Source organism: Eublepharis macularius, chromosome 13 (assembly GCF_028583425.1).
Source record: "Eublepharis macularius isolate TG4126 chromosome 13, MPM_Emac_v1.0, whole genome shotgun sequence".
Classification (NCBI taxonomy): Eukaryota; Metazoa; Chordata; class Lepidosauria; order Squamata; family Eublepharidae; genus Eublepharis; species Eublepharis macularius.
In genome coordinates, this window is record NC_072802.1 from 69362410 (window position 1) to 69387712 (window position 25303).

A 25303-nucleotide genomic window follows, 5' to 3' on the forward strand; every position below is an offset into this window, starting at 1 on the left:
GCTGAGTCCTGCTTCCTCAGACCCAGCTCACTCTCCCTGCAGTCATGCAGCAGCTTCAGGGAATGTCTCTTTAAAAACAAGGGACAGCCCAATTCCACTTGGAACTGTGGCATGGAGGAGGAAGGCCTCCTGAGCCAAAACAGCACGGGGCGCGGCGGTGGGGGGGGGGAAATTATTTCTCCCTCTTTGCAGCTGCACATGCATGGAATATTTAAAAATGCAATGTCTCTGTTGGCTTGGAGAGGAGCAACAGTAAAGTAAGGCTTTGCCCCTGTGATGGAGAACATTTTTATTTAGCGGAGGTGCACACACAGAGAAAAGGTCTCCCTTGCTGTTTTTGTTCCCACCCAACCCTGTCTACCCAGCCCCCTCCACCCCTACATTTGGTCCTTCAGTGCTCTCTGTGCGCTTGCAATGTGGAGTGGCCCCCACCAATGTGGTCGTCTGGATTTTCCTCTTCCTGTCCCCCGATTCTGATGCGATGTGACTTCTTGTCCCATGGTTGTTGCTGAATGGGTTCCACTCTACCGCCCTGGGTATTAAAGGCAGGTTCCATATCTGGAAATGTTGGACCATTGCCCCATGATGATGATGATGATGATAACTGTGCTTATATACCGCTCTTCTAGACTGATTAGTATCCCACCCAGGGCGGTGAACAAGTTAGTGTTATGATTATCCCCACAATATAGCTGGGGATCATTTGTGAGGCTTCTCTGAACAACTTCTGTTCATCCCTGTGGAATTTTGCAGCATAAATTTCAAGTGGATTGGGCCCTTTGTAAGGACATGGATGTCAGCAGGCCTTGTTTTGTTCTGTGCTCTGGCAGGTGAAATACCAGTTCTTCAACGTAGGCCAAGGTTACTGGTGTCCTCCTTCAGACATTATTACCTCCTGTCTGGCTCGGCATCAGATTCTCGATAACTAAAAAGCCAATTCCTAGTTAGGATTCCTTCCAAAGAAGAAGGGGAGGGGGAGAAGGGAGGCCCAGCATGCACCCTTCTGTTTCGTATTACATAAGGACTTTTTGACAAGCAAGCATGAGCCAGGAACCCCCAGAAAAAATGTATGGAGAAGTAGCTCATTGATGAATGTCCTTAAATAGACCTGCAATTCTCAGAAAACAGACACGCCAGAAAAGAAATGGCGGCGGGGGGGGGGGGGCAACACACCACAAGTGGCTGCCCTATATTAATGAGAAAAAAAATACCATTTGCACAGAGGTTCCAAATGTTTAAAGAATATCCTTATTCCCTTTAGGCGAGCCGCGAAGTCCTAAATTGGAAAAGCAGCTCTGCGCTCCAAGGTCACTTGTGTTGTTTCCAAAAATATCTTGAAACAAAATGCAAGAGGGGCACTTTGTTGGATGTTATCTGGACATATAGAGTTTCAATCATATTGTTCAAGAAGTGTTAGAATAAAAGCCGAACACTTGTTTTGACATCGTCAAATCACTAGCGAGAAGGAGGGGGGAAATCCCCACACTTCTTCAAGGCAGAAATAAACCGGCCAATGGGGCTAAAAGCACTAATTTTCTCCTATTTCTTTGGGGGGGGGGAAAAATGAGGGATAGTATTTGAGAGAGCTGTCAAAACCTTTGTAATGGGCTAGTTTTCTAAGCTGCTGCAGTGATACAGTGGTTCATCAGTGTGTGTGGGGGGAGTCGGACCCTGTGCCCTTTGAGGTCTCACAACCCCAGGATGAGGGTCCACTCATTGCATCCCAAGAAGTGGGCACTAATCCATGGAATGTTTAAGATGTCTCAAGGCAAGGTTCCATCTTACCCTTTGTGCCTTTTAACATCTACATGAAACCTCTGGGTAAAATCAGAATTGGACTGGGTGGTCACCAATAAGCAGATGGCATTCGGCTCTTGACCTTCTGATGGAGCCCAAGGAAGGTATAGAAACCCTGAACTGATACCTGTAGGCAATTTGGGAGTGAATGAAGGCTGATAAACTGAAGATTAATCCCAACAGGACAGCACTGCTACTAGTGAGAAAAAGGTATGACCTGGGTGTGTCACCTATTCCGGATGGGGCTGCACTCCCCTTGAAAGAATAGGTATATAGTCTGCGAGTGCTCATGGACCCAGGCTTACTGCAGGATATATGCTGATGGCATCTGAGGCTAAGGGTAGCTTTACCAGCTTCGATTGGTTAGCCAGTTTCCTGCCTTTCCTGGGCAGGAAAGATCTAGCCTCTGTGGTACATGCCCTGGTTACCTCTAGATTAGATTACTGCCCAGCGCTCTATGTGGGGCCGCCCTTGAAAAGTGTCCAGAATCTTCCATTGGTGACTGGAGCAGGTTGTAGGGGACACATCAGTCCATTCCTGGTTTATCGACATTGGTTTGCAATTCAACGTGCCACTGCTAACACTGACCTTTAAAGCCTTATATGGTTTGGGACCAATGTACCTGAAGGAGCACCAACTCCCTTACGAACCCACCCGACAACTGCAGTCATTTTCAGAGGCCCTGCATCGGGTTCCCCTGACTTCTGAGTTTGCATTTTTTGGCTTGGTTTTATGATGTTTTAATATGTGATTTTATGATGTTTTAATATGTGATTTTACTATGTTTTGTTATTATATTTGTTAGAATAAATGTTGGAAATGTAAAAATCATGAAGGATCATTGTATCATATGTGGTGGACTTGTGAGGTGGCTAAACAGTACTGGGGAGATATTTTAGAAGTGATGAATGAAATTTTACAGATATCGATAACAAAGAACCCAGAACTATTGCTACTCAACTTAAATATGGAAGATGTTCCTATGCAATATAGAACATTAGTATTTTATATGACAACAGTGGCAAGAATATTATATGCGCAGAAATGGAAGGTGCAAGAAATACCATCTATCGAAGATTGGATACAAAAGTTCCTGTACATGGCAGAAATGGATAAAATGACAAGGCGATTGAGAGATCAGAATTTAGGAGAATTTTTTAACGAATGGGGGAGGTTAAGACAATATTTAGAGAAGAAGTGGGACGTAAAGGGAAAACTGTGGCAATTTGAAAGTTATTAAATTAGGAAATTAAGAGATATGAATCTTTACCTGATAAAGGGAAGTTTTAACTATTGTTAGTTTAAGATTAAAATTAGATCTGAAACTAATGGATATTATTTAGTATAACAAAGTAAAATGTTATAATGATATGTAGAAAGAATAGATAAGTAATAAATTTTATTATTGGGTTGGAAAACTGTTGGAAGTCTCAGAAAAAGGGGGGAGGGAAAGGGTGGGGGAACATAGAGATTAAGGTTTTAACAGATACGTTAATTGTAAACTATGCTCACCTAATAAAAATTTTTCAAAAACAATAATGTGATTTTATGATGTTTTAATATGTGATTTTATTATGTTTTGTTAGCCGCCTTGGTGGCCCTTGTGAGGGCCAGAAAGGCAGAATATAAATTTTATAACATAAAATAAAATGTAATCATTTTATATATAGCTATGAAAAACAGGGGATGTTTCCACACTACTTACCTTCATCCAGAATGCTGCAGAACGTCGCAAAAAAACCCATGCGATGTTGCGCAAAACTCGCGCGAGAAGACGCTATCTTCCGCGTTTTTTCCGCGACGTTCTGGATGAAGGTAAGTAGTGTGGAAACGGCCAGGGTCAAGCTGGATCCTCTGCAGGGTAGCTTGGAGCAGATCTCTAGGCAGGCAACATATAATTTTTTTACACAAACGAAGGTCAAGGGGCAAACCTTGGATCCCTTTTAGATGTATGCATTGCGACATCTTCAGAAGTGAGTTAACCATAGAGACTCCCTCTTCTGACCCACACTTTATTGATCTGCGGCAAAACGAAGTCATGAGCACAGGTGGCAGAACTGGGGCACCATGAGGACAAATAGTTCCGACTCAGGCAAGGACACAAACTGCCAGTGGATCCTTCTGCACAAGTCCCTGTGAAGTGGGTGCTGCATTGTGGAGAAGCGCTGTGAAAATGACAACAGAGGGTGGCAAAGAGAATGAAATCCCTACTGTAAGTACGACAAGGTAATTGTGCTTTGGGTCTGGCAGAAGTTATTAGCCGTTAAAAAATTGCAGAGCAAGGCCCTTCGTTTGATCAGAGGGAAAATCTTCCATTTAGCTGAGCTTAATCCACCTGAAGAAAACAAGCACAGGAAAGAACAACAGAGACAGGCTTGAGTGACTGTATGCTGGAAAGCATACTAATGAGTTCTGCATGAATGCAATGTTTTCAGGGTGAAAAAAATAGAGGACACGGGAAGCAGAGCAGGCATTGTATTGTGTGTCTTATTTTAGCTCCTTTGGAAAGTGCTCAGGTATTGGCAGAGGGTATAGAAGCCGCTTTGGAAAGATGGTTTGCTGGGGTCTAGATCCAGGAGTCAATGAATGACCTCATTTCCTCTCTCTCCTGTGCATCTTCCCAGGGACTCGGGGTAACCTACATGCCCCTGCGTCTCCACAGTTGTGGCTGGCCCAAGCTCACCTAGTGGGAAAAATGATTCTGAATAAGCAAGTTTTGATTCTCAAAAATCTTGTTGGTCTCTAAGGTGCCGCTGGACTCAAGTCCTGCAAAAGGGAATTTGAACCCAGGTCTCGAGCAGTTTTTCAGCACAATGCATGTGGGAAACCACTAGAAACACTTCACACCTCAGGAATCACTTTTGAATAAAATTGTCCTACTGAGAGTTCTTTGGAGTTCTTGGTAAGGGGTTTTGCTCTGGCTCCAGGGTTAATTGATAATGAGAACTGCTGGATTTTCCAGAATCTCAAGGTAGGTAATCAATGGTTCCTGACCTGATTAATTTCTCAAGTTTTGGCCCCAATATTCTTCATTAGCAATTGCTATTAAAATGTGACCCTGGGCACATAACGTGCCCATGCAAAGTCCCTTCTTTTTGCCTGTTCTGCAGGTCACCTCACCTGCTCACCAGGGATCTGTGGTCCAGACAGGTACTGCACTAGCTTGCTAATCCTCCACACACAAGTGTCTCGAGACCAAACTTAAGCGTGACACAAAGTCCAAGATTCCCCATTCCTGCAAAGTGTTTTATGCAAGCTTGGCATCCTGTTGAAACCAGGCCTTAGAGTGGGTTAGATACTAGATCCTCAGAGACCTTAATCTTGTTGATGCTCTGACAGCTTACTTCAATTCCTGATTAGCATCCCTCAACATGTACACGAATCAGGGGTAGAAGTGAGTTCAAAAGAGACTGTTGATGAATGCTATTTGAAGTATTTTTTGGAACTTCACCAACAAAAAGCAGGTGATTTTCCAAATGGCATGTATAATCTCATTTATTAGCCAGCTAGAGTATTAACGCTAATAGCAAAAGCTGTAAGATGAAGGAACCATCAATCAGTCAAAGCTATTCCCGTCCCCCATCGTATCTGTAACTGGTTGGGGGGGAAAAGTCACTGAACAAAGACCATTAAAGTTGCATTATTGAATGTCCACTTGCACAAAAGCTAAAGATAGGCCTTTTATCTCTTCCTCTGCTTTTTCCTTTGTTTGGATAATTATAATTTTCTGCTTCAGCTGAGAAAGTAATTTCTGATGCTGCTGAAGTGCGTAATTCATCTGCCCTTCTGCAGGGCAGCAGCAATGACGCAGCACTTCAAGTAGACCTGCAGAAAACATCACGGTGGGGATGCTTTGGACACATTTACCACGGGGGTGATAAATAATCCAGCCTGAGTGACTGCTGAAAAGTTTCTATTCATTTCATTTCTTTTTTGCATCACAAAAGACAAACTCACATTGATGATATCAGAATGGACCTTTTAAAGTCCAGGAACACCTTAAAGACCAACAAAATTGTCCAGGGAAAAGCTTTCATAAGCGAAAGCTCACTTTGTCAGATACAAATAGTATGAAGATCCATCAGCCCTTATACCCAAGTCAGAAAGGGTGTTACTAAAAAGGATCATTTGAAGTCAGGATGCAGCAGTACAATACGAAACACAATCAGCTTGATTAGAGCAAGGAGATATGCAGAGGAAGGGAATGCATATAATAAGCACCTGTGATAAGAATCCTACCTGTGTGGGTGTGTTTCCATTGCCCTGAATCAACCTCCCTTTGAAGTTTCTCTGTTTGGGGACAGCCCCCATTTTCCACAATGCAAGATTAACAAGCACCTGATGAAGTAAATGGGCTCATAAAATGTGGTGCCATGATAAATTCATTAGCTTTCAAAGAGCTCCTCTCATGGCTTACCTGTAGCAGACTAACAGTGTTGCTACCCACTGAGAATTTCCTACAAAGAAATTCTTCTTATTATTTAAAACTTGGTAGACACGTAAGCTTCACTGCACAATACAATCCGCCCCCCCCCCCGCATTTGTTTTTCATAGGCTTTTTAAAAAAACGCATCCCCTAGGTCCACTGGAACAAACAGAAGTTAGGCAGCAGTACTGGGAGGATGGTTTTCAACAAGAGGTCTCAGCTTGTGTTTGTCTGGATGTGGAGGGGACTGACAGAACAGTCCACAAAACTTTTTTGCATCCAGCAGAAATATCAATGGAGAAGAGTTAGATCTGATGGCAAGCCACCCTTCACCCTGCTCCTTTCCCTGTAGGCCTTTGGCTAAACCCCTTCACCTTCATCCCAGCTGTAATGAACCCTAGATAGAACAACCGCCTCTGCTCTCATCCACCCCTTGCTATCCTGGTGTGCTGGGTGACTAAGGCCTGACCAGAGTCATCTAGAACACTGTTTTCCCCTCCGTATAGTTCAGATTGCCCTCCTTTGAGTCAGAGGCGGCGTGGAGGCTGCTTTTTGGAATGCTATAAAACACTGTACTCCTTGATGGCGCCCAATCTTGTGTTTGCGTATTTGTGAGAATTATAAATTATAAATAATAAATAAAATGTGCGACGTCTCCCCCAATCCAGATCTCCTCAGACACATTTCTCCATCCCTGTTATTTCCACCACCCCCACCCCCTGCCAATATTCAACCACTGCTAAGCCTGTTGCTGATGAAGCACACACAATCCTTATTGAGGGAGGTACTTTATTTTTATTTGTGGGAGGCCTGGTTTTAAAAGTGGGTCACTGCTTCACTATTAAATATAATAATAAGGGTGTGGGATTTTGCAGACGAATTCAGGCGCAGATAGATGGGAGCAGGAATTTAGCCATCTTAAGTTGCACAGTGTTCAACTGTTTTACCATTCTGACATTTTGTACAGGTAGAAGAAAAAAAATTGCATCCAAGTCTTCCTGGAATCTCTCTGCTTTTAAAGTAAAACACAATAGATGCTAGAAAGGTTATTTCAGTCTTAATTCTAACCACTGCTCTGAAATGTCAAAAGTGCCCACTTCTGTGGCAACAAGCTGTGTCGTAGGACGGCTAAATGGTTTAATGGATAATAAGTGTGATTTAAAGGTCCTAGGAGCAGAAACAGCAGTCAAGTTCTTACCCTATTGCTTTTTAGACCCCCTTCCAAATAGGTTAGAAGCAGAGAGCGTTACTTCCATTTCCCTCCCTCTCATCTGATGGATTTTCGTTCACATCAGAGCATGTATTGCCTCTTCTCTCCCCTTAAGGGGAGGATCACAGCTTTCGTGCATTACAAACTTGCAGCAATATGCTGGCTGACACTTGCTTCAGAAGTTCAAACACTTTTATGTCCCGGTCCCACCTCCAAGTAACGCAACCGGTACAGGACAAGCAAGAACAGGATCCTACCAGCCATTGTGAGCCAGTAATTCTAACATCAGCTAATCTAGTCTGCCTCCAGGTGTTAAGTCAGGGCTGCAGTCGAAACAAAAAGACTGCATGCCAGGAAAACCCAGTTCTTCATGCAGAACCCCCCCCCCCCCAATGCAAGTTAAGCATGCATAAACACACACACATACACAAACACAGGCCGTTTCCACACATCTTACCTGCCTGCGGAACATCATGTGAAAGACCCAAAAGACAACATTTTCTCGCGCGAAATCGCCCCAGGAAGACGCTGTTATCCGGGAGTTTTGCGAGATTTTGCGCAAAACTCCTGGATAACAGCGTCTTCCTGGCGCAATTTCGTGCGAGAAGACGCTGTCTTTTGGGGGTTTTGCGCGATGTTCCACAGGCAGGTAAGACGTGTGGAAACGGCCACAGAGCCATTGACCTACTAAGGTTTGCAAAAGATTTCTGCTTCTATTATTGGTTTATACTGAAGAGCTTTAGAAATGTATTCCATTTGCCCCGCCAAGATTTGTGTACAGATGACTTCTTTCATTTTAAGGAAAAGCTGAGGAAGACGACAGCATGATTTCTCCGAGGCCATAATAAAAGTTTATGGCATCAATGAGACTTGAACACGGATCTCCCCGATCCAAGTCTCCAGCCACTCTGACCGTACTAAAGATTGTTCCGGACCCACTTAAAAAAATATAAAGCGTGAATACAACAAAAGATATATTTGAAAATTTATGTAGACTCTAGCAGATTTCCTAGGATCCGTGTTGCCTGGAGTGTTGCCAGGGGACCATCCAAGGCGCTGGAGGAAGTGGGGAAGGCTTCCTTGGTACCAGGCGACAATCAGCGCATGTGGGAAACCTGATCGTACTCAGGATTATACGGGTTTTTTTCATGCAGAGAGAATTTTATCATTGCTGCTGTGTGGTAGCTTCTACATGGTGGGTTACCCCACCACATTCCCCTGACCCAGCTCCCCCACCACGTCCATTGTTTTCCCACTACCAGATATTTTTTTAAAAAATCATATATTGCTAGATCACTATAGCATTATAATGATCTATTGCAACAGTGTACTGTAGTTCCCAGCTTTCCTTTTTTTTTTTAAAAAAAAGTAATTTATCTAGCTCTTCTTGTTGTGGAATTGTAAGGGGAAAGGTGCAAGCTGGACATTTCTTTTTAACTCTGCAACAAAAATACTAGTTTTTCGTAATGAAAACTGGGAACTAGAGCATTGTTGCAATGGGCCATTATAACACTATAGTGACCTGGCAATACTCAATTTTTTTAAAAGCCCCCTGGTGTGTGTGTGTGTGGGGGGGGGTGAGACAGGGAAATACCCACACAGCACCACCTCAACTTTGCTGTGATCTTTCCAAACAGTAAAGCAGGTTAGGGAAAGAATGCAGAAATGCTAGGGGAAACCTGGGAGTTGCATGAAAACATGACCAGGCTGTGGGGAAACAGGGAAATACTGACTTTCCCAGCAGTATGCAAGTAGGGGCAAACAGTACGCAAGCACCTCTGGTCAGGCATATCTTGGGTTTCATGAAGTATGGAACCATCTTGGAGCAAAAAAAGGAAAAGATCCCAGTTGGTGAAGCCCAGATCTGAACTGAGTTGGGAGAGTTTGTCCATCAGTAGACTGGTGCGGTATAGAACTGGCCTCCCACTTCCCATGCTGCTGGAGAGGAGAGCTGCAGCAGTGGCTCTGGAGCCCCCTTAAGTCGGCCCTCAGGATGCAGCCAGGCACTCGGCTTCAACGTTGCTCATGAAATACGAAACAACAGAGCAGAAGCTGCCTGGCTTTCCGTGTGGGCTTTCCTCTGGGATTGCTGGGTGCCTGTCAGTTCAAAATCTGCCGGCCTGATGTGGAGTCAGTGGGCTGCTTTATAGTTCAAGACAGAAAGTAAGACCTTTCGGGCTCTTACAAGAGTAACTCTGGAAGGCAAAGCTGAATCAGACACTCCTGTTCTTTCTTAAATGCACACATTGGGAGTCCAGAAGTGGAGAACATACATACTAGAGCAACATGGTCAATGATAAATTTTATTGCCTTTGTAGCTGCATTAACAATATACCTTGAATCTATTTACCAGTAAAGACAAAAAGGCATAGAGCAGATAGCCACAGATTCTCTTTGAAGGCTAAAATATTAGCATTGTAACAAAGTTGGAAGATGCATTTTTAAAAGCAAGAATACCTTGTTTCAAGGAAAATTTGAATGTTTCTACATAACTTAACCTGAGATTCAAAGGCTTCAAGAGAACAACCACCTGGAACTTTAAGTTCTGGATGTTAAACCCAGAAAAGCAGTCATTTTAAGGAAAGGCTGTGGTGGAAAGTGTATGAAGGCAGTTTTCCTAATCCGGAGAGCACCATGTGCAAAAGAAGGGAATGTGAAGACCATCGGGGCGATTATGACACCTGGCTGGTATTCCAACACTGGACTAAGCCTCCTGTGCAGAAGGGCATCATCTTTAGAACAACTCCACACCAACAGCCACCACACTGTTGCAAAAAGCTCAGCTGTTTGGACATTATTAAGATCAGAGTGAAACAGGAGGTGGAGTCAGAGCTTTAACAGATGAATAGATGGTGGCTTCTGATGTCATTTAAGGACCAGTTACAGAGCAGCATCAAATTTTGATGAGGAAATGAATATGGAAGGGATTGAAAATTCACTCATTTCCTTTAAGTTTTTCTGTTGTCCTTTGGATATGGAAATTGGCACCACTCCCGGAGTGCAGGAATGGGGGCAAAATATTGAGCTTTTCACATGACTGAGTGGGGTGCGCAGACTTCTTGACAGCAGGCACAGTTCCCCAAAGCACTGTCTAGAAAATGTTTCTGTTAACAGAGACCAGAATGAGAATGCTGATTGCAAAGGGCTTGCCGGAAACACTGTATCTTCCTGCTCAGCTTCTCTGGGGGAAACAGCGAACTTTCAGCTGAACAGATGGGCTTGGCCAGGGCCATTCAGATGCAGGAGAGGCACCATCTGTCCTTTCCACCAAGCCAGTAGTCTGGGCTGCAAGTGATGGAAATGACCTTCCACATGCACAAGCGGAGTTAGGATCCTCTCCTTAAAATGAGGGGTGGCTGCAAACTTCTCAGCTCAGTTCCACATATAGAACCGCAGCTCAGGTCTCAGTAAAGGCCATTCTATCTACACCTTATGGTCAAGCCCCTAAACTCTGGTTGAACTTTACCTTGTGCCAAACAAGTTGGAGAGCTAGACCAGCATTCCGGGCAGGGAGAGCAGCCAACATTCATAACACCACCAATCGGTCTTCAACTTCCTGAACGACGTGGCCAATGACCTGATTCGGTCGCTGTAGGAAACACTCCTTTTTGCTCAACATCAGCAGCTCCAAATCCCGCCACATTTTCACCTGCTTCATATTTGGGCCATGGCTTTCCCGAACAGCTTTTTGCTTCTCTCGCAGTTTCTGTTATTAAAAAATAATGGTCAGACGGACAGACCCATCTCCCAAATTGCAACCACTAGCCAATGCTTACAATATCTGCCTCTGCAAAATACCCTACTGAGTAGATCTAAAGCTTTGCTTTGGGTTAGCAAATGCTGCTCCTTTCATTCGGCTGCGAATCAGCGCTCTAATGGTTCAAATCCCACTACTGCCATGAGCTCAGTAGGGGGCCTTGGGTAAGCCACTCCTCTCAGCCCCAGCTGCATTGTAGGGATAATAATAACACTAACTTGTTCACCACTCTGGGTGAGACACTAATCTGTCTAGAAGAGCGGTATATAAGCGCAGTAGTAGTAGTAGTAGTAGTAGTTATTATCATCATCATCATCTGCCATTGAAGTGAATGAGGGGCAGCTGTGGTTCTGTATGTGTTGCACAGCCCCCACGGCAGCGCTGGTAGGTTGGGGCAACATGGGAGTTACACTCAGTTAAACATTATATGAACTCCATTTTAGTACAACTGGTGGTTTTATGGCATTCCTCCAAAACTGGCAGTGTTAAAAGGCAACATGACAATAAAAACTTCTCAGGGCTACAAGCTCAAGAGTATGTTTGATTTCTGTTTGGAATGAACTGCATTCATTTTAGGAAAGTATTTACTAATCAGTCACTTCCTGACTCGGTACTTTACAACCTAGAGTAAATTTCTTATTGAAAAGAGAAAACCTAAAATTAAACTTTACAAGAAATTCTGCATTTATTTATACAACGTGCATAGCTGGGTTTCTAAAGGGTAAAACTTAAGAGAAGAAATAAGAATAATGAACTGGGAAATCTTTTCTGTGTTGTTCTGAACTTCATAAAGGACTAAAAATGTTTACAACTCAGAAAGGGTTGTCATCAGCGCAGCTACATCAAATGTGTCACCTTTTAAGAAGATACCAAGCACAACAGCGGAAAAATGTATTGTCTTCTGTCAATTGCTTTTATATACCACTTCAAATTTGATCTGGCAAAGCTTCATCTGCACTACAGTATCTTATCCCGGGGCTTTCCGGGGAATGTGCTGTTCACAAAAGATAGTCAAATAGCTTGAACATTATCTGTAGGAAACTGACTTCAGAATAGTTTGTATAGTTTATTTTCAGAGAACAATTTCCCAGCACTAAAATGGAGTTGTTCTTGGGGCTACGCATAAGACACAGCACAAACTGGCATGTATGAAATGTGGCATTTTCAAAAACAGGAAGAAAGAGAGAGAGAGAAAAATACATCACTACCTTTCCCAGACTTTCTTGTTCTGTGATCATCCGGGAATACTGTTCCCTAAAAAGAATAATGAATTTAACAACCAGCACAATTCAGTTTGCAGAAAGTTCATGGTGAGTTACATCTGGTATAACTCTGACAACACCCCTGTAAAATCCATGGGTATTATTTATTTATGTCATTTATAGCCTGCCTTTCTCACTACTCAAGGTGGATTACACAATGTGAGATTAGTAGTCAATACCAAGAACATTTCCATAAACAAAGCCATAGGGTAAATAGATACAAGTTCACAAAGACTTTTTAGCAGGAATCCAGTACAACATAGTGGTGAGGTCTATGGTTCCTAACTCATTAGCGGATCATCTGAGATCCCCTCCCTACAATATAGCCCTCCTATCTGAGTAAAAAGCCTTTTCAAATAATTTGATTTTGCATTGTTTGTGGAAAGCGAGAAGAGTGGGGGCTCTCCTGACCTCCTCAGGCAGGCTGTTCCACAGGGCAGGAGCCACCACAGAGAAAGCCCGTGTACAGGCTGCTGATTTTGCCAGTGTGCAGGGTGGCACCTGCAGGAGACCCTGTTCAGAAAAGCAAAGCTGCTGTGGAGGAGCTTAGGGAGGGAGGCGGTCCATAGGGTAAATAGATACACATTCACAAAGACGTAGCAGGAGCAAAACTACAGGACCCCTCCCCCCTCCCAGAACAAGCATTTAGGAGCTTGCACAGCCCCTACCTTTCCTCATCTGCCTCCACCCCCGATATCCAACTACTTTGGCATGTCATATCTCCTTGAGGGCAATGAGCATGCTCAGTCCTCATTGGGCCATTTTGGGAAGAGTTTTAAGTTTACAAAGTCAAATGTATTTTTCCCTTTTAACCGATGTTTAACTGCCCTCAGCAGCCAGTGCCTCCTGGAGCATGCTCAGGCTGTTTCTTTTTTAAAAAACGTATCAAGTCCTGTTTCTGAACACAGGGGAGGTCCCTCAAGTTTAAATTTTACTGCTCTGCTAACCACTGGATTATCAAATCCTATGCTATTAGGGAAACAAACTGGGGATTGTAAGAAATTATGGGGTCCCTCCCAACCCACACTTCACCCTCTGGGATACAACAGGCCAACTACCCAATCTCCATCTGTCCTACCCCCATCCATCTGAATGTAAACTACTCTCAACAAGAGGATATCAAGTTCTCATGAAGCCACAGTGGGAAAGAACAGGCTTTGTGACCGAGTGGGGTTTGGAGCTGAGCTTTCTATATTTCAATCCTGTCCTAACTTCTGCGAGCTTCTAAGAGCTTTGAGTCATTAAGGTGAAAAATAAAAGCTCTGAGCAGGGCACAAAGGGTAAGGGGGGGTCGAAAAAGAGGAGTTATATTAGGCAATAAGAGGAAAATAAGGGCCCATACACTCAAACCGCACAGGTGTCTACGTCTCCCTTAGCTGTTTCAAGGCAATCTTCTGATTTTGCAGCAAGTCATTCTGATTCACCCATACCTGGGAGTTGTAACCTAGGTTTTTGTAGGGGCAGGACTGCATTCCAAATCTGGTTGGGGAACTTAACAGGTTGATGGAAGGATCATAAGGAGCTTTTAGAACTGCTTGGTATATGCTGCACTTCTAGTTAGGGAATCAACATTCCCAAAAAGGTCTGGAAATCCTATTGGACAGATGCTTGTAGTTTTCCACTAGAGAAGACAGGAGATGACCCTCCAATCTTTGGGGTCTGTGCCATCCATTCACGCATTCCTACCCCATATATTGCATGTTCTAGGAGGAGATGGGATTTGTGCCTGGAACATGTTTTACTCTGGCAGTCTGGGACATCCGTCTTTCTCATAACCTGCATGCAGCTGCTACAGTTTGTGCCGGGGCCAAGGTGGCCTCAGTTGCCCCGAGAGAAAAACAAACAATCTATGGACATCCTTCCCCAGCTCTTCAGGTTCTCCAGTTTAGCCCCAAGAATACCTTTAGTTTATTGAGAGAGAGGGAGCGTGCAGGCGCAACCAGAAAACTGGACTTTTAACATCACCCTTTTGGCTATTTATAATGATGCCTGGAAAGAATGCAACTTAATTTTTAAAGTTAAACTATTTTTAGAGAATAAAATTAACTTTTCACATTCCTCAGGACTGACTCCATGGAATACAGACGAGAATGGGGATCAGAATTAGGCCATTTTTGGTTCATTAGCAATCTGAGGCTCTGCTTATGGGTTGGCTGAGCTCTGTTTACATTCCAGTGTTCACAAAAGAGACATTCAAGCCCTGAAAGCTTCTTGAGACCCTTGCCTTCTCTCTCTGCTCTTCTTGTATTGTTCTCCAGCAAAGCTTCCACAAGATCATCTGTCTGGCACCATTTGCACCCTAGACTAGCTTTTTTAAAGAGAAGCAGCTGTCGCGTAGAGAAACAGACCAAGTCCAGTGTAAGCGTTCAGGTGAACCACAAACACCATTATGCCGAGATGAGCAACTCATGGAAATATTCCTGATTTGGGGGGTGGGATGTGGGAGAATCAACATACAAATGTCACATCTGGTCATCTGTCTCTATGACCTGTCAACTCAGCAGTGGGGGAACAGAGAATCTTCACTGGAGTATTGCTATTAATTCCAGGCAGCACCCCACCCACTTTCTTTGCCCTCTGCATTACAGGAGCTGAGTGCTAAGAACCCACTGATCCTCAGCTAACAGTTTATTGGTCAAATCCTTTGGTGAAACGGTTGGATGAGAGTCCTGCTTTCTGATTGCGCCATAAGAGAGATCCCTGTTTCTAAGGAACCTCTTGAAATAAGGAACAACAAGGAGGAAGCATCTGTCATTCTTTTATCGAGGTCAGATGCCTGCTGTGGGAATGGTAGTCCATCTCTAAAAATGGGAAATTTCTGAAATCTTGTAAGTTTTAGGCAGCAACAGACTGTGCTTTCATTTTGCTGTCTATATTCTGCAGTTTACCTCTCAGGTCTTCCCATTAGCTTACTTATTTGGGTGTGCACAAAATAAGGCCATTTGTTTTCGGCTTTCTGAGCTACTTTCTGAGTTATTCTCTCATGGATTAGTTGCTTAGGCTCATTTGACCAACAAAAGGAGAATTCTTGGCCGGCCAATTAACATGAGCAAAATCTCTAGGTGGTGGCAGAATCTCTTGGGGATTCAAAAGGCTGAGCTGCCCACATTAAGTCTAAAATATGTATTGGCCAGTGGACCCCAAAAGACATGAGAACCATAATGGAAGCCACAGACTGATGTATGTGAACCATTGAAACTGAACAAGCACCAGCATTTTGTTCCACCAAGATCTTTGTGTTTCCCTGAAGCTTAATTTCTGCAGGCACAGTGTCCTAAACTGATGGTAGCAAACCAAGAGCATCTCCAATGAGGACTGAAAAACAGCTCTGTAATAAGCATGAAGCTTCTCCACACCTCGTTGGGCATCCAATTCTAGTTCAAGTGCTCCTGATGCAACCTCTCTCTCTGAAAACGCTTTGGACTGACTTATGTTTGAGGCTCCCAAGCACATTTACCTAAATGCCTTTCTTCTGTCCTGGGGATCAGGAGAGACATACATCTTCATCTCTTCTTTGGCTCGCTGGAGTTGTGCATCCAGAATCTAAGAAAAAATGTACAAGCTTAGATTCCAAGTGCTGGACCAGCTTAAATCATCTCCTAAAACAGGGTTGCTTTCCCGTAACAAATGCTTATTTTGCTTGTACACTTTGTGCATTTCTGAATAAGTCACTTTTCAGCCCCCCCTTTTTAAATTTTATTTTAAAAAGAGAAAGAAAGTGAAACATAGTAAGAAGACAACTACAAAGGGCCAAAAATGGCCTACAAATCAATCTACAAAGTAAAAACAGCAAGAAACATAATAGGCATATTATTAATCCATTAAGTTTTTCGTCTACAACACTTCCCTCTATTATCCAATCAGCTTGTGGTCTCATGAATATTTTTTTCTCTGTCTCTTCTTTTTTATATCTCAGAACTTTATTCTTAAAAATCAAAGCCACAAATCATTAATTCATTTTTCTGTCTCTTGCAAATAGTCCCTAAAGGGTTTCCAAATTGCCACCAATATATAGAGTGTTTTAGCTGTAAGTTTGGCCATCTAAGCGAAGTCCATCATCTTTCCAGTCCAATCTTCCAATACAGGTAGCTCCTTGCACTTCCGTGTTTGAGCATATAAGAGCTGTGCTGCTGTTACTTTATATAAAATTAAAATACCATGCTCTTTTCCCAGTTTATTGTCCATAATTCCCAACAAATAAAAAACAGGGTTAACATACCTGTAACTTATGTTCATCGAGTTCTTCTGTGCCGACACACATGGGTACTGCGCACGCGCAGGCCAGCCGCCGGAAGATTTTTTATCGCTTTCCCAGCTCCGAAGGGGCCGTTTGCCGCGCGCCTCAGCGACCGTTTCCCGCCCAAACGGTCACATGCTCCTCAGCGGCCAACGGCCCCTTCCCTCAGTTCTCCCTTGCCGCCGCTCATCCAACACACAGAGCCATAGCCCCGATAAGACTAGAGCCATAGCCCAGCCATAGTACAGCGATCTGCGTTGGAGTTCACAGCGGGGTAGGAGGGAGGGTTGTGTGTCGGCACAGAAGAACTCGATGAACATAAGTTACAGGTATGTTAACCCTGTTTTCATCTTCGTTCTTCTGTGCCTCCACACATGGGAGAGTACCAAGCTTCACACAATAAGGAAGGTGGGGTGAAATCCAACTCAATTTTATTATACAACAAGAAAGGAACAAGACAACATATATACACATACACATATGTTACAAAAGAAAAGTATATATCTATATATATATATATATACACCATATACAGCGCCGCCACCTCCCCAATGGAGCATATTAACCAGCATACTCCTAGGGAAATAAGGAATGGAGGACAGCCCTAGCAACAGCTACATCCTCATTGGCATTCACATCCACAGCGTAATGCCGTACAAAGGTATCGGCAGACGACCAAGTTGCAGCCCTGCAAATATTAGCTAAAGGTATACCCTTGAGCAGTGCCGAAGATGTCGACTGGGACCGTGTGGAGTGAGCCCTGACACCCAAAGGACAGTCCACCTTAGCCGTGGCATAGGCCTTCACAATGGCTGTCACAATCCAACGTGACACCGTCTGTGCAGACGCCCTGCGGCCCTTGTCCTTCGCCCCGAAACACACAAAAAGGTAAGGACTGTTCCTGAACACCCTTGTCCTTTCCAAATAAAAAGCCAAAGCTCTCCGCAGATCTAAACTGTGGAGGGCCCTTTCCCCCTTAGTAGAAGCTTCAGGGAAAAATACAGGCAGAGAAATCTCTTGGGAAAGGTGGAAGGTTGACACCACCTTGGGCAGGAACGACAGACACGGTCGCAAGACCACCTTATTCGCATGAAAGCGAAGGAACGGGGGGTCTGCCCTAAGAGCAGCCAGTTCGCTGACCCGTCTGGCAGAAGTGATCGCCACGAGGAATGCCACCTTGTAGGAGAGCAAGTCCAGAGGGCACGTAGCCAAAGGCTCAAAAGGGGACAACATCAACCTGGCCAGGACCAGGGAGAGAGACCACTGGGGCACAGGGGGTGACACAGGCGGGTAAAGATTAAGCATCCCCTTCAAAAACTGGCGGGACTTATGGTGAGAGAAAACCGTGCAGCCATCCACCCGATCATGGAACGCAGAGATGGCCGCAAGGTGCACCTTCAGAGATGCTACACTAAGGCCTTGATCTTTCAGCTCGCAAAGATAATCCAAGACCATCCCCAAGGGGCTATCCAGAGGCGCCACCTTCCTAGAGGCAGCCCAAGCTTCAAACCTACTCCACTTCGCCTTGTAGGCACGCCGTGTGGAGGGCTTCCTAGCGTTCAGTAGGACCTTCCTGACGGGCTCAGAGAAACCTAGGGACGGGGCCGAATCCGCCAAGCGGTCAGGTGTAGTTTCCTGGGCTCGTGGTGGAAGAGCTCCCCGTGCAGGAGGAGATCCCTCTGGGGCGGAAAGGCCACGTAAGTTCGGCCGGACATCTCCAGCAGCTTCGGGAACCAGAGCTGCCGTGGCCAGAACGGAGCCACTAAGATGCAGTCCGTGTTGTCCCTCTCCACCTTGCACAGCACTCTGGGTATGAGAGGGAAGGGCGGAAACATGTAATGTAGTCCCCGGGCCCAAGTAAATTGGAAGGCATCCCCAATAGAAAGGGGGTCGCTTCCCGCCCGAGAACAAAAGATCTCGGCCTTGGTGTTCGCCGATGTCGCAAACACGTCTATGCTCGGGCGACCCCATTTCCGAAAGATCGGCCCAATGTACTTTGCGTTGAGCCCCCACTCGTGATTCAGCATGTGCACCCTGCTGAGAGTGTCCGCCTGCACATTGTCCGACCCAGCTACATGAATGGCGCGAAGCGTCACCCCATTCCTGATTGCCCATTCCCAAATGAGCGTGGCCTCCCTGCAGAGGATCATGGACACCGTGCCGCCCTGTTGGTTCAGGTAATACATAGCGGTAGTGTTGTCCGTCTGCACCAGCACCTGATGGTTCTGCAAGATTGCTGTGAACGACATAAGTGCAAAACGAACAGCCCTCAGTTCAAGCACATTAATATGGAGACCCTTTTCTCTCTCAGACCACACATCCTGAACACATAGCTCCCCACAGAAAGCCCCCCACCCCTGCAGAGAGGCGTCCGTGGTTACGGAGAACTCGGGATGATGGAAACCAAATGGGGTCCCTTTAAACAAATTAACATCCGAGAACCACCAGTCCAGAGAGGATATAACGGCTCTGGGAACAGAGAATTTAGCAGTCGGAGGATGCTGTAAAGCATTGTATCTCCTCACAAACCAATTCTGGAGCGGGCGCATCCGCAGCCTCGCAAAAGGGACCACCGGGGTCGCAGCAGCCATATGCCCTAGCAAGCATTGAATCATGCGCACTGGCTGATAACGATTCCGTTTAAACAGGGTTACCAGTCTCTTCAAAGAACGTGCCCGCTCTGGAGGCAATAAAGCCTTGGCCTCCACTGAGTCGAGCACTGCCCCAATATAAGGCACAACACGGCTAGGTGTCAGCTTAGATTTTTCAAAGTTAACCAGGAGGCCCAAGCGTTTGCAAGTGTCTAGCACCAATGCCACATCTTGCAGCAGCTTAACCTCCGAGCTCGCTGTTATGAGCCAATCATCGAGATAGGGGTAGATGGTACAGCCCTGCTCTCGAAGAAAGGAAACCACAGGAGCCACGCACTTAGTAAACACACGTGGGGCTGTGGAAAGGCCGAAGGGGAGAACCTTGTAACGGAATACCCGCTGCTTGTAAACGAAGCACAGAAATCTCCTGTGCTCCTCCAAGATCCCCACGTGGAAATACGCGTCCTTTAAATCCAGGACAGCGAACCAATCCCCCTTCCTTAAAAGGGCAATTACAGCAGGCAGTGTAATCATCCTAAACTTGGTGACCCTTAGAAAGGCATTTAAGCCCCTAAGATCCAAAATGGGACGTAGACCCCCGTCCTTTTTAGGGACCAGAAAGAACCGGGAAAAGAAACCCTTCTCAGACTCCACAAATGGCACCTCTTCCACAGCGCCCTTAACCAAGAGGGACCTAATTTCATCCTCCAGCTCAACCAAGGTATTATTCACCGCATACAGCGGTGAAGTACACATCGGCAGTTCAGTGAATTCCAGCCCGTACCCCTTATCAACAATCGTTAAGACCCATGAGTCAGATGTTATTGACTCCCATTCAGACAAAAAAGGACTGAGTCTGTCCGAAAAGTTCAGGGCTGCCGCAGGGCCGGGTCTTCAGAACTGCCTTCCAGCCCCTTGCGGATCTTTCTGCTGGGGTGGAGGTTGAGACGAGCGGGGCTTGAATGGCCTACGCCTCCTGCCCTGGTGTTGCGCTGGGGTATACTGGCGCTGCGAAGTAGGGTACTGCGGATAGTACGGACGGGGTTGGTATCTGCTGCGGTACTGATAGGGATTATACCTCGACGAGTACCGAGGCTTGAACGTGGACCTGTCCGCCGGAGTGACCCCCAGGGAGCGAGCCGTTTGCCGGTCCTCCTTCTTCTTTTTAAGCGCCTCGTCGGTGGTGGTAGAGAAGAGGGAGTCACCCTCGAAGGGCAGACGTTCAATCTTGGCCCTCACCTCCTGCGGGAGGGCAGTCGACCGCAACCACGAGTGCCTTCTCAGAAGCACCGCTGACGCCATACCCCGAGCAGCCGTGTCAGCCGCATGACTCCCAGCATTCATCTGTTGTTTTGATAATCGTACTGCCTCCGTCTGCAGCAACGACACCACCGCCTTCTTGTCAGCAGGGAGGTCAGTGACATAGTTGGCCAGCTTCTCCCATAGGTAGAGCTGATAGCCCGCCATAATTGTTTGATAGTTGGCTATCCGGAGGGCTAAAGCAGCGACTGAGTACTGACGTCTACCCAGTGCGTCCATTTTCTTCCCCTCCTTATCTGGTGGGACGGAGGAGGACCCCGACCTCTTGTGCTGAATCTCCTCGGCTATCAAGGATGATGGTGGAGGGTGCTTGATGAGAGACTGCCACGTCCCTTGTTTGATCTTATACATCTGTTCGATGCGTTTGGGCGTGGCAGGCAGGTCAGATGGTGACTTCCAGACCTTGTCGATGATCTCCTCCAAGCCCTCCAACATAGGAAAACCTACTGTAGCCGGATTCTCCCCATAGATCCTGCACAGCAACTTGTCCTTCGTCTTCGGGACCACGGAAGACACGTCAATCTCCAAGGCCTTGGACATGCGGGCCATTTGGTCTGCATAAATCCGCAGGTCCTCGAAGGGAGAGCTGGTGGATGGGCCGACATTGTCGTCTGGAGATGGTTCTGAGAACGATTCAGAGCGGTAGCTGGATCTCGCATCCTCGTCATCCTCATCAGACGCAAGAGCTGACACTTCATCTCCTGGGAAGGGTGGGGGCAACCACTCACGACGGCTAGTCGATGACGGCCCCGGATCCGATGATCTGAAACCAGGTGGAGCCCCTTTCCACTGGCACCGATAAGCCTCAGGTAGACCTGTAGCCTGTTGATGACGTGCAGCCACAGACCGTTCGGATCCGACTCGCTCGGATCCGACACTCCCCTCCGACCAGTACCGCTGGCTACGGGCAGACTGTGCAGGCGAAGGGTCCCTGGTCGTCTCTCGGATCCGACGACGCGGAGCCGGGCTCGATTCCGGTGTTGGCGAACGCCGCCCACTCGACAGGACCACATAGGCCCCCGGATCTGGCACCTCTTCCTCAAGGAGGGGACGGTCAGGGGAATCCAGATGAGGTGATGGCGTAGGTGGAGACACCAGGACCACCTCCTCTGCAGGCCGGCGCCGAGGGGACCGAGAGCGATGCTTGGTCTTCTTAGCCTTCTTCTTCGGAACCGATTCGGAGGAAGCTTTTGGAACCGATGCCCTCTTGGTAGACGCCTTTCGTGCAGCCTCCGGTCCCGGGACTGCCACAGGCCTTTCGATCGACGCCGGGGCTGACCGTATCGGATCCGACTCGCCCGGTTCCGGCCTCGGAGTCGACCTCCCCGGTTCCGACCTCACCGACGCCGACTTGTGCGGGGACTTCGCAGACCTCGCCACCGAGCTTGCCCTCGATGCAGGCTTGTCCGCCGGGCGGGATGTAGCCACCGATTTTGAAGAGGCTACAGAGCCCGCTCGAGACCGGCTCCCGGCATGGGTGGAGGTTCGGCCAGCCTTCTCCGCGGCCCCAGGTTTCTCCGCCTCGGAGGGCCCAGGGGCGTCCAAGACCCGCTGCCACAGTGAAGCCTTGAGGCGGGCGGACCGCTCCTGCCTGGCTTTATGCGTAAAGCCCTGGCAGATCTTGCAAGTGGGGACTACATGTTCCTCCCCCAGACAAAGCAGGCAAAGGCTATGTCCATCCGTCTGGGCCATTTTTGCACGGCACTGGGCACAGTGCTTAAACAGGGCTGTAGAAGCCATTCCAGGGGGCAAACCAAAAGCGAAGTCACACAGTCCGGGTCAAATACCTCACCGAGATCAGTCCGTCCAAATCAGTAAGCAGAAGAGAAGTCAAATCCAGTCCAAGTCAGTCACGAGAAAGCAATCCAAAGCAATCCAAAGCACAAGAAAAAGCACGGAGCTACAAGCGAACGTTCTCCTCAAGCGGCGGCAAGAAGAGAACTGAGGGAAGGGGCCGTTGGCCGCTGAGGAGCATGTGACCGTTTGGGCGGGAAACGGTCGCTGAGGCGCGCGGCAAACGGCCCCTTCGGAGCTGGGAAAGCGATAAAAAATCTTCCGGCGGCTGGCCTGCGCGTGCGCAGTACCCATGTGTGGAGGCACAGAAGAACGAAGATGAACTCTTTCTTTCCTTTCAACATTCATGCTGTACACATTCATTAACAATGAAAACTCTGGAGAGATTCTCCAGAGTGGAGGTGTTCTCTGTCCATGGTGGCAAAGAAAGAAGTGGGTGGGTGCACCTCCCCCCTTCTCATGAGATGAGAGAGAGGGGTGGTTAAACCCATAGGGAGGGGAGAAGAGTGCCTTGTGCTCAGGAGGGCTCCAGACGTCTCTGTGGCTAGATGGGCATGTAGAGTTCTTAGGGCGCAACTACACAAAGGCTTCAGAGATGAACATTACCCTTTTCATGCAGTTAGTGTTATGGTAATGGCTTTCCTCCTGCCTGCACTCCTCACGAAGACTTTTCACTTCCTGCAATAGAACAGTTACAAGGTAACAGGCAGCTTCACAGAAAGGTCTTGGTCACAAACAGTGCCCCTCTGCTTCATTTCATTTGCAGAAAGGACTCAGAGGCCCACGATTTACACAGATGCATAAACAGGCTTCCTTTAGTGTCATTCATTCAGGAAAGGATTCAGATTGGTGGCTGATCCACTTAACTGGAGAGAGACAGGTAAGCATTTTGCCACATCTGTGCTGCAGGCAAGATGGCAAAGACAAGCAGCTCACCAAGCACAGGCCAGGGTAAGATTTTTTAAGAATATTTTTATGCTGCCTCTCAGCTTATGTAATAGAAGGTACTAAAATCCAGCATTAAAAATCCAGCCCCACATAAAAATGTGAACCATAAAAAAACATTGGCACCTTAAAACAAGTTTTCAGAACCAATCCCTTAATTATGTTTTGTCCTGGTTCCTAATACAAAGCAACTTAGGTGCCCAGCGAGCCTCAAGGGAAAGAGCGTCCCAGAGGTGAGGCGCCATCACTGAAAATGGTCGAGTCCAGTAGGACCTTTAAGACTAACCAACGTTATTGTAGCATAAGCTTTTGCATCTGACAAAGAGAGCTGTGGTTCTCGAAAGCATATGGTACAATAAAGTTGGTTAGTCTTAAAGGTCCTACTGGACTCTTTACTATTTTGCAACTACAGACTAACACGGCTAACTCCTCTGGATCTATCACAGAAAACATGCTCTCTCTAGTCACCACCACCTCCCCTCTGAAGATGGGGGCACAGAGATCAGGGCTGGTGAGACAGCTCTCCACTGGTGGACTAGACAATATGAGAGAAGGTGGTCCTGTAATGCCCTGGCCCCAAGTCATTTAGGGCTTCAAAGGTAAGAACCAGCACTTTGACCTGTGTCCAGAAACAGCCTGTGCAGTACTCCTCATTGCCTGTATTCGTCACCCCACCTTTGTCTGCTCCTCCCACAACTGCAGGGTAAGGGATTCCAAGCATGACTAACTGATGTCCCAAGCATGTGCAAATGCCAGCTATGAAACTGCACCTCCCTTCTACCATCATACCTGTGCCAGGGCAGAACGGTTGCTCTCCAAACCCACCGCACAGCTGTCATACTGAGTTTTTTTCTCTTCGCATTCTTGAGTTAATTCCTGGGGAGGGGGAGACAAAAAGGCACATGAAGTCTGTTGCCATGTGGCACCTCCAAACAGAGCACGTTTCAGTCAATCTCATGTTCTCACCTTGGTTCCTGGAGCACGAAGGGGCCAACTGAAACCCAAAGAACCCGCTCTGCTGGGGTCTAACTTCTGTGGCACCAGCCGTGCATGTGAACTAGAGTGCAGTTTGCATACATGCAGGCAGATGGATGACACTGGTACTCAGTATCATGACACAGATTTTGACTTTGCTGGGCCAAAATAAAGCTTGCCAGGGAGTTTTAAAGTGTTTGTATCAATTTTTACTTATACTGATCGTCCCTTATAACTTAGTGTTCTCTAACATATAGTAAAGAGTCCAGTAGCACCTTCAAGACTAACCAACTTTACTGTAGCATAAGCTTTCGAGAACCACAGTTCTCTTTATCAGATGCATCAGATGGACTGTGGTTCTCGAAAGCTTATGCTACAGTAAAGTTGGTTAGTCTTAAAGGTGCTACTGGACTGTTTACTATTTTGCTACTACAGACTAACACGGCTAACTCCTCTGGATCTAACATAAAGAAAACTATCACTTAGGTGGTGATGGATAGGATTTGAGAACATGCTGATTTCATACCCTTCAAGTAGCAGAGTAGCACTGCTGAATGTAATAAATCTGGATTAAAACAGAAGGTGGCTCTTATTTGCGGCTTGCTTTTGCACACACTTCGAAAGATTTAAGGAACAAGCTAGATATGATAAGGGTAAGAACTGCCCTCTCCCACTCTGCATCACACTGGTGCATTTCTACACTTTTTAACCCAGCATGTATTGCATTTCACCACGGATCCGGGAGAAAAATCCTTCAAGTGATCCAGCACAGTGAGGCAAGGAGCAGGCAGGGCTGAGCTCCTCTCACTTACACGCTGTGTTTTCGTTTTAAAAAAGAGAGACCCCCCCCACCCCACTTACAACACAGACACGTGTATACAGGTGGTTTCCCTTGTGTAGTCTGGCCCCAAGGGAGGGGGAAATATATATCCATGTACACTTATGGGGCATGACTCTATGCTCTTCTTGCAGGACAAGGCACAGTATAA

At 46.5% G+C, this 25303-nt stretch overlaps 1 protein-coding gene across 3 annotated transcripts in view; it reads right to left on the reverse strand.

The window, feature by feature from the left end:
- Positions 1–4027: 4027 nt before the first annotated feature.
- The window catches only part of IFT81 (intraflagellar transport 81), a 61701-nt gene continuing 40425 nt past the window's right edge, over positions 4028–25303 (reverse strand). Inside the window, exons 15-20 of one of the 3 annotated variants that reach the window (XR_008598134.1) lie at positions 24129–24215; positions 23001–23072; positions 15910–15995; positions 12399–12444; positions 10900–11139; positions 4028–4132 (exon numbers count right to left, since the gene is read on the reverse strand). Coding sequence is in view for 2 of the 3 variants with exons in the window: in XM_054996984.1 (XP_054852959.1) it covers positions 10960–11139; positions 12399–12444; positions 15910–15995; positions 23001–23072; positions 24129–24215 (471 nt within the window). In the remaining variant the exon portion in view is untranslated. Of the gene's footprint in view, positions 4133–9718; positions 11140–12398; positions 12445–15909; positions 15996–23000; positions 23073–24128; positions 24216–25303 lie in introns of those variants that run through there. The other 2 variants (XM_054996984.1, XM_054996985.1) reach the window with 2 other exon arrangements.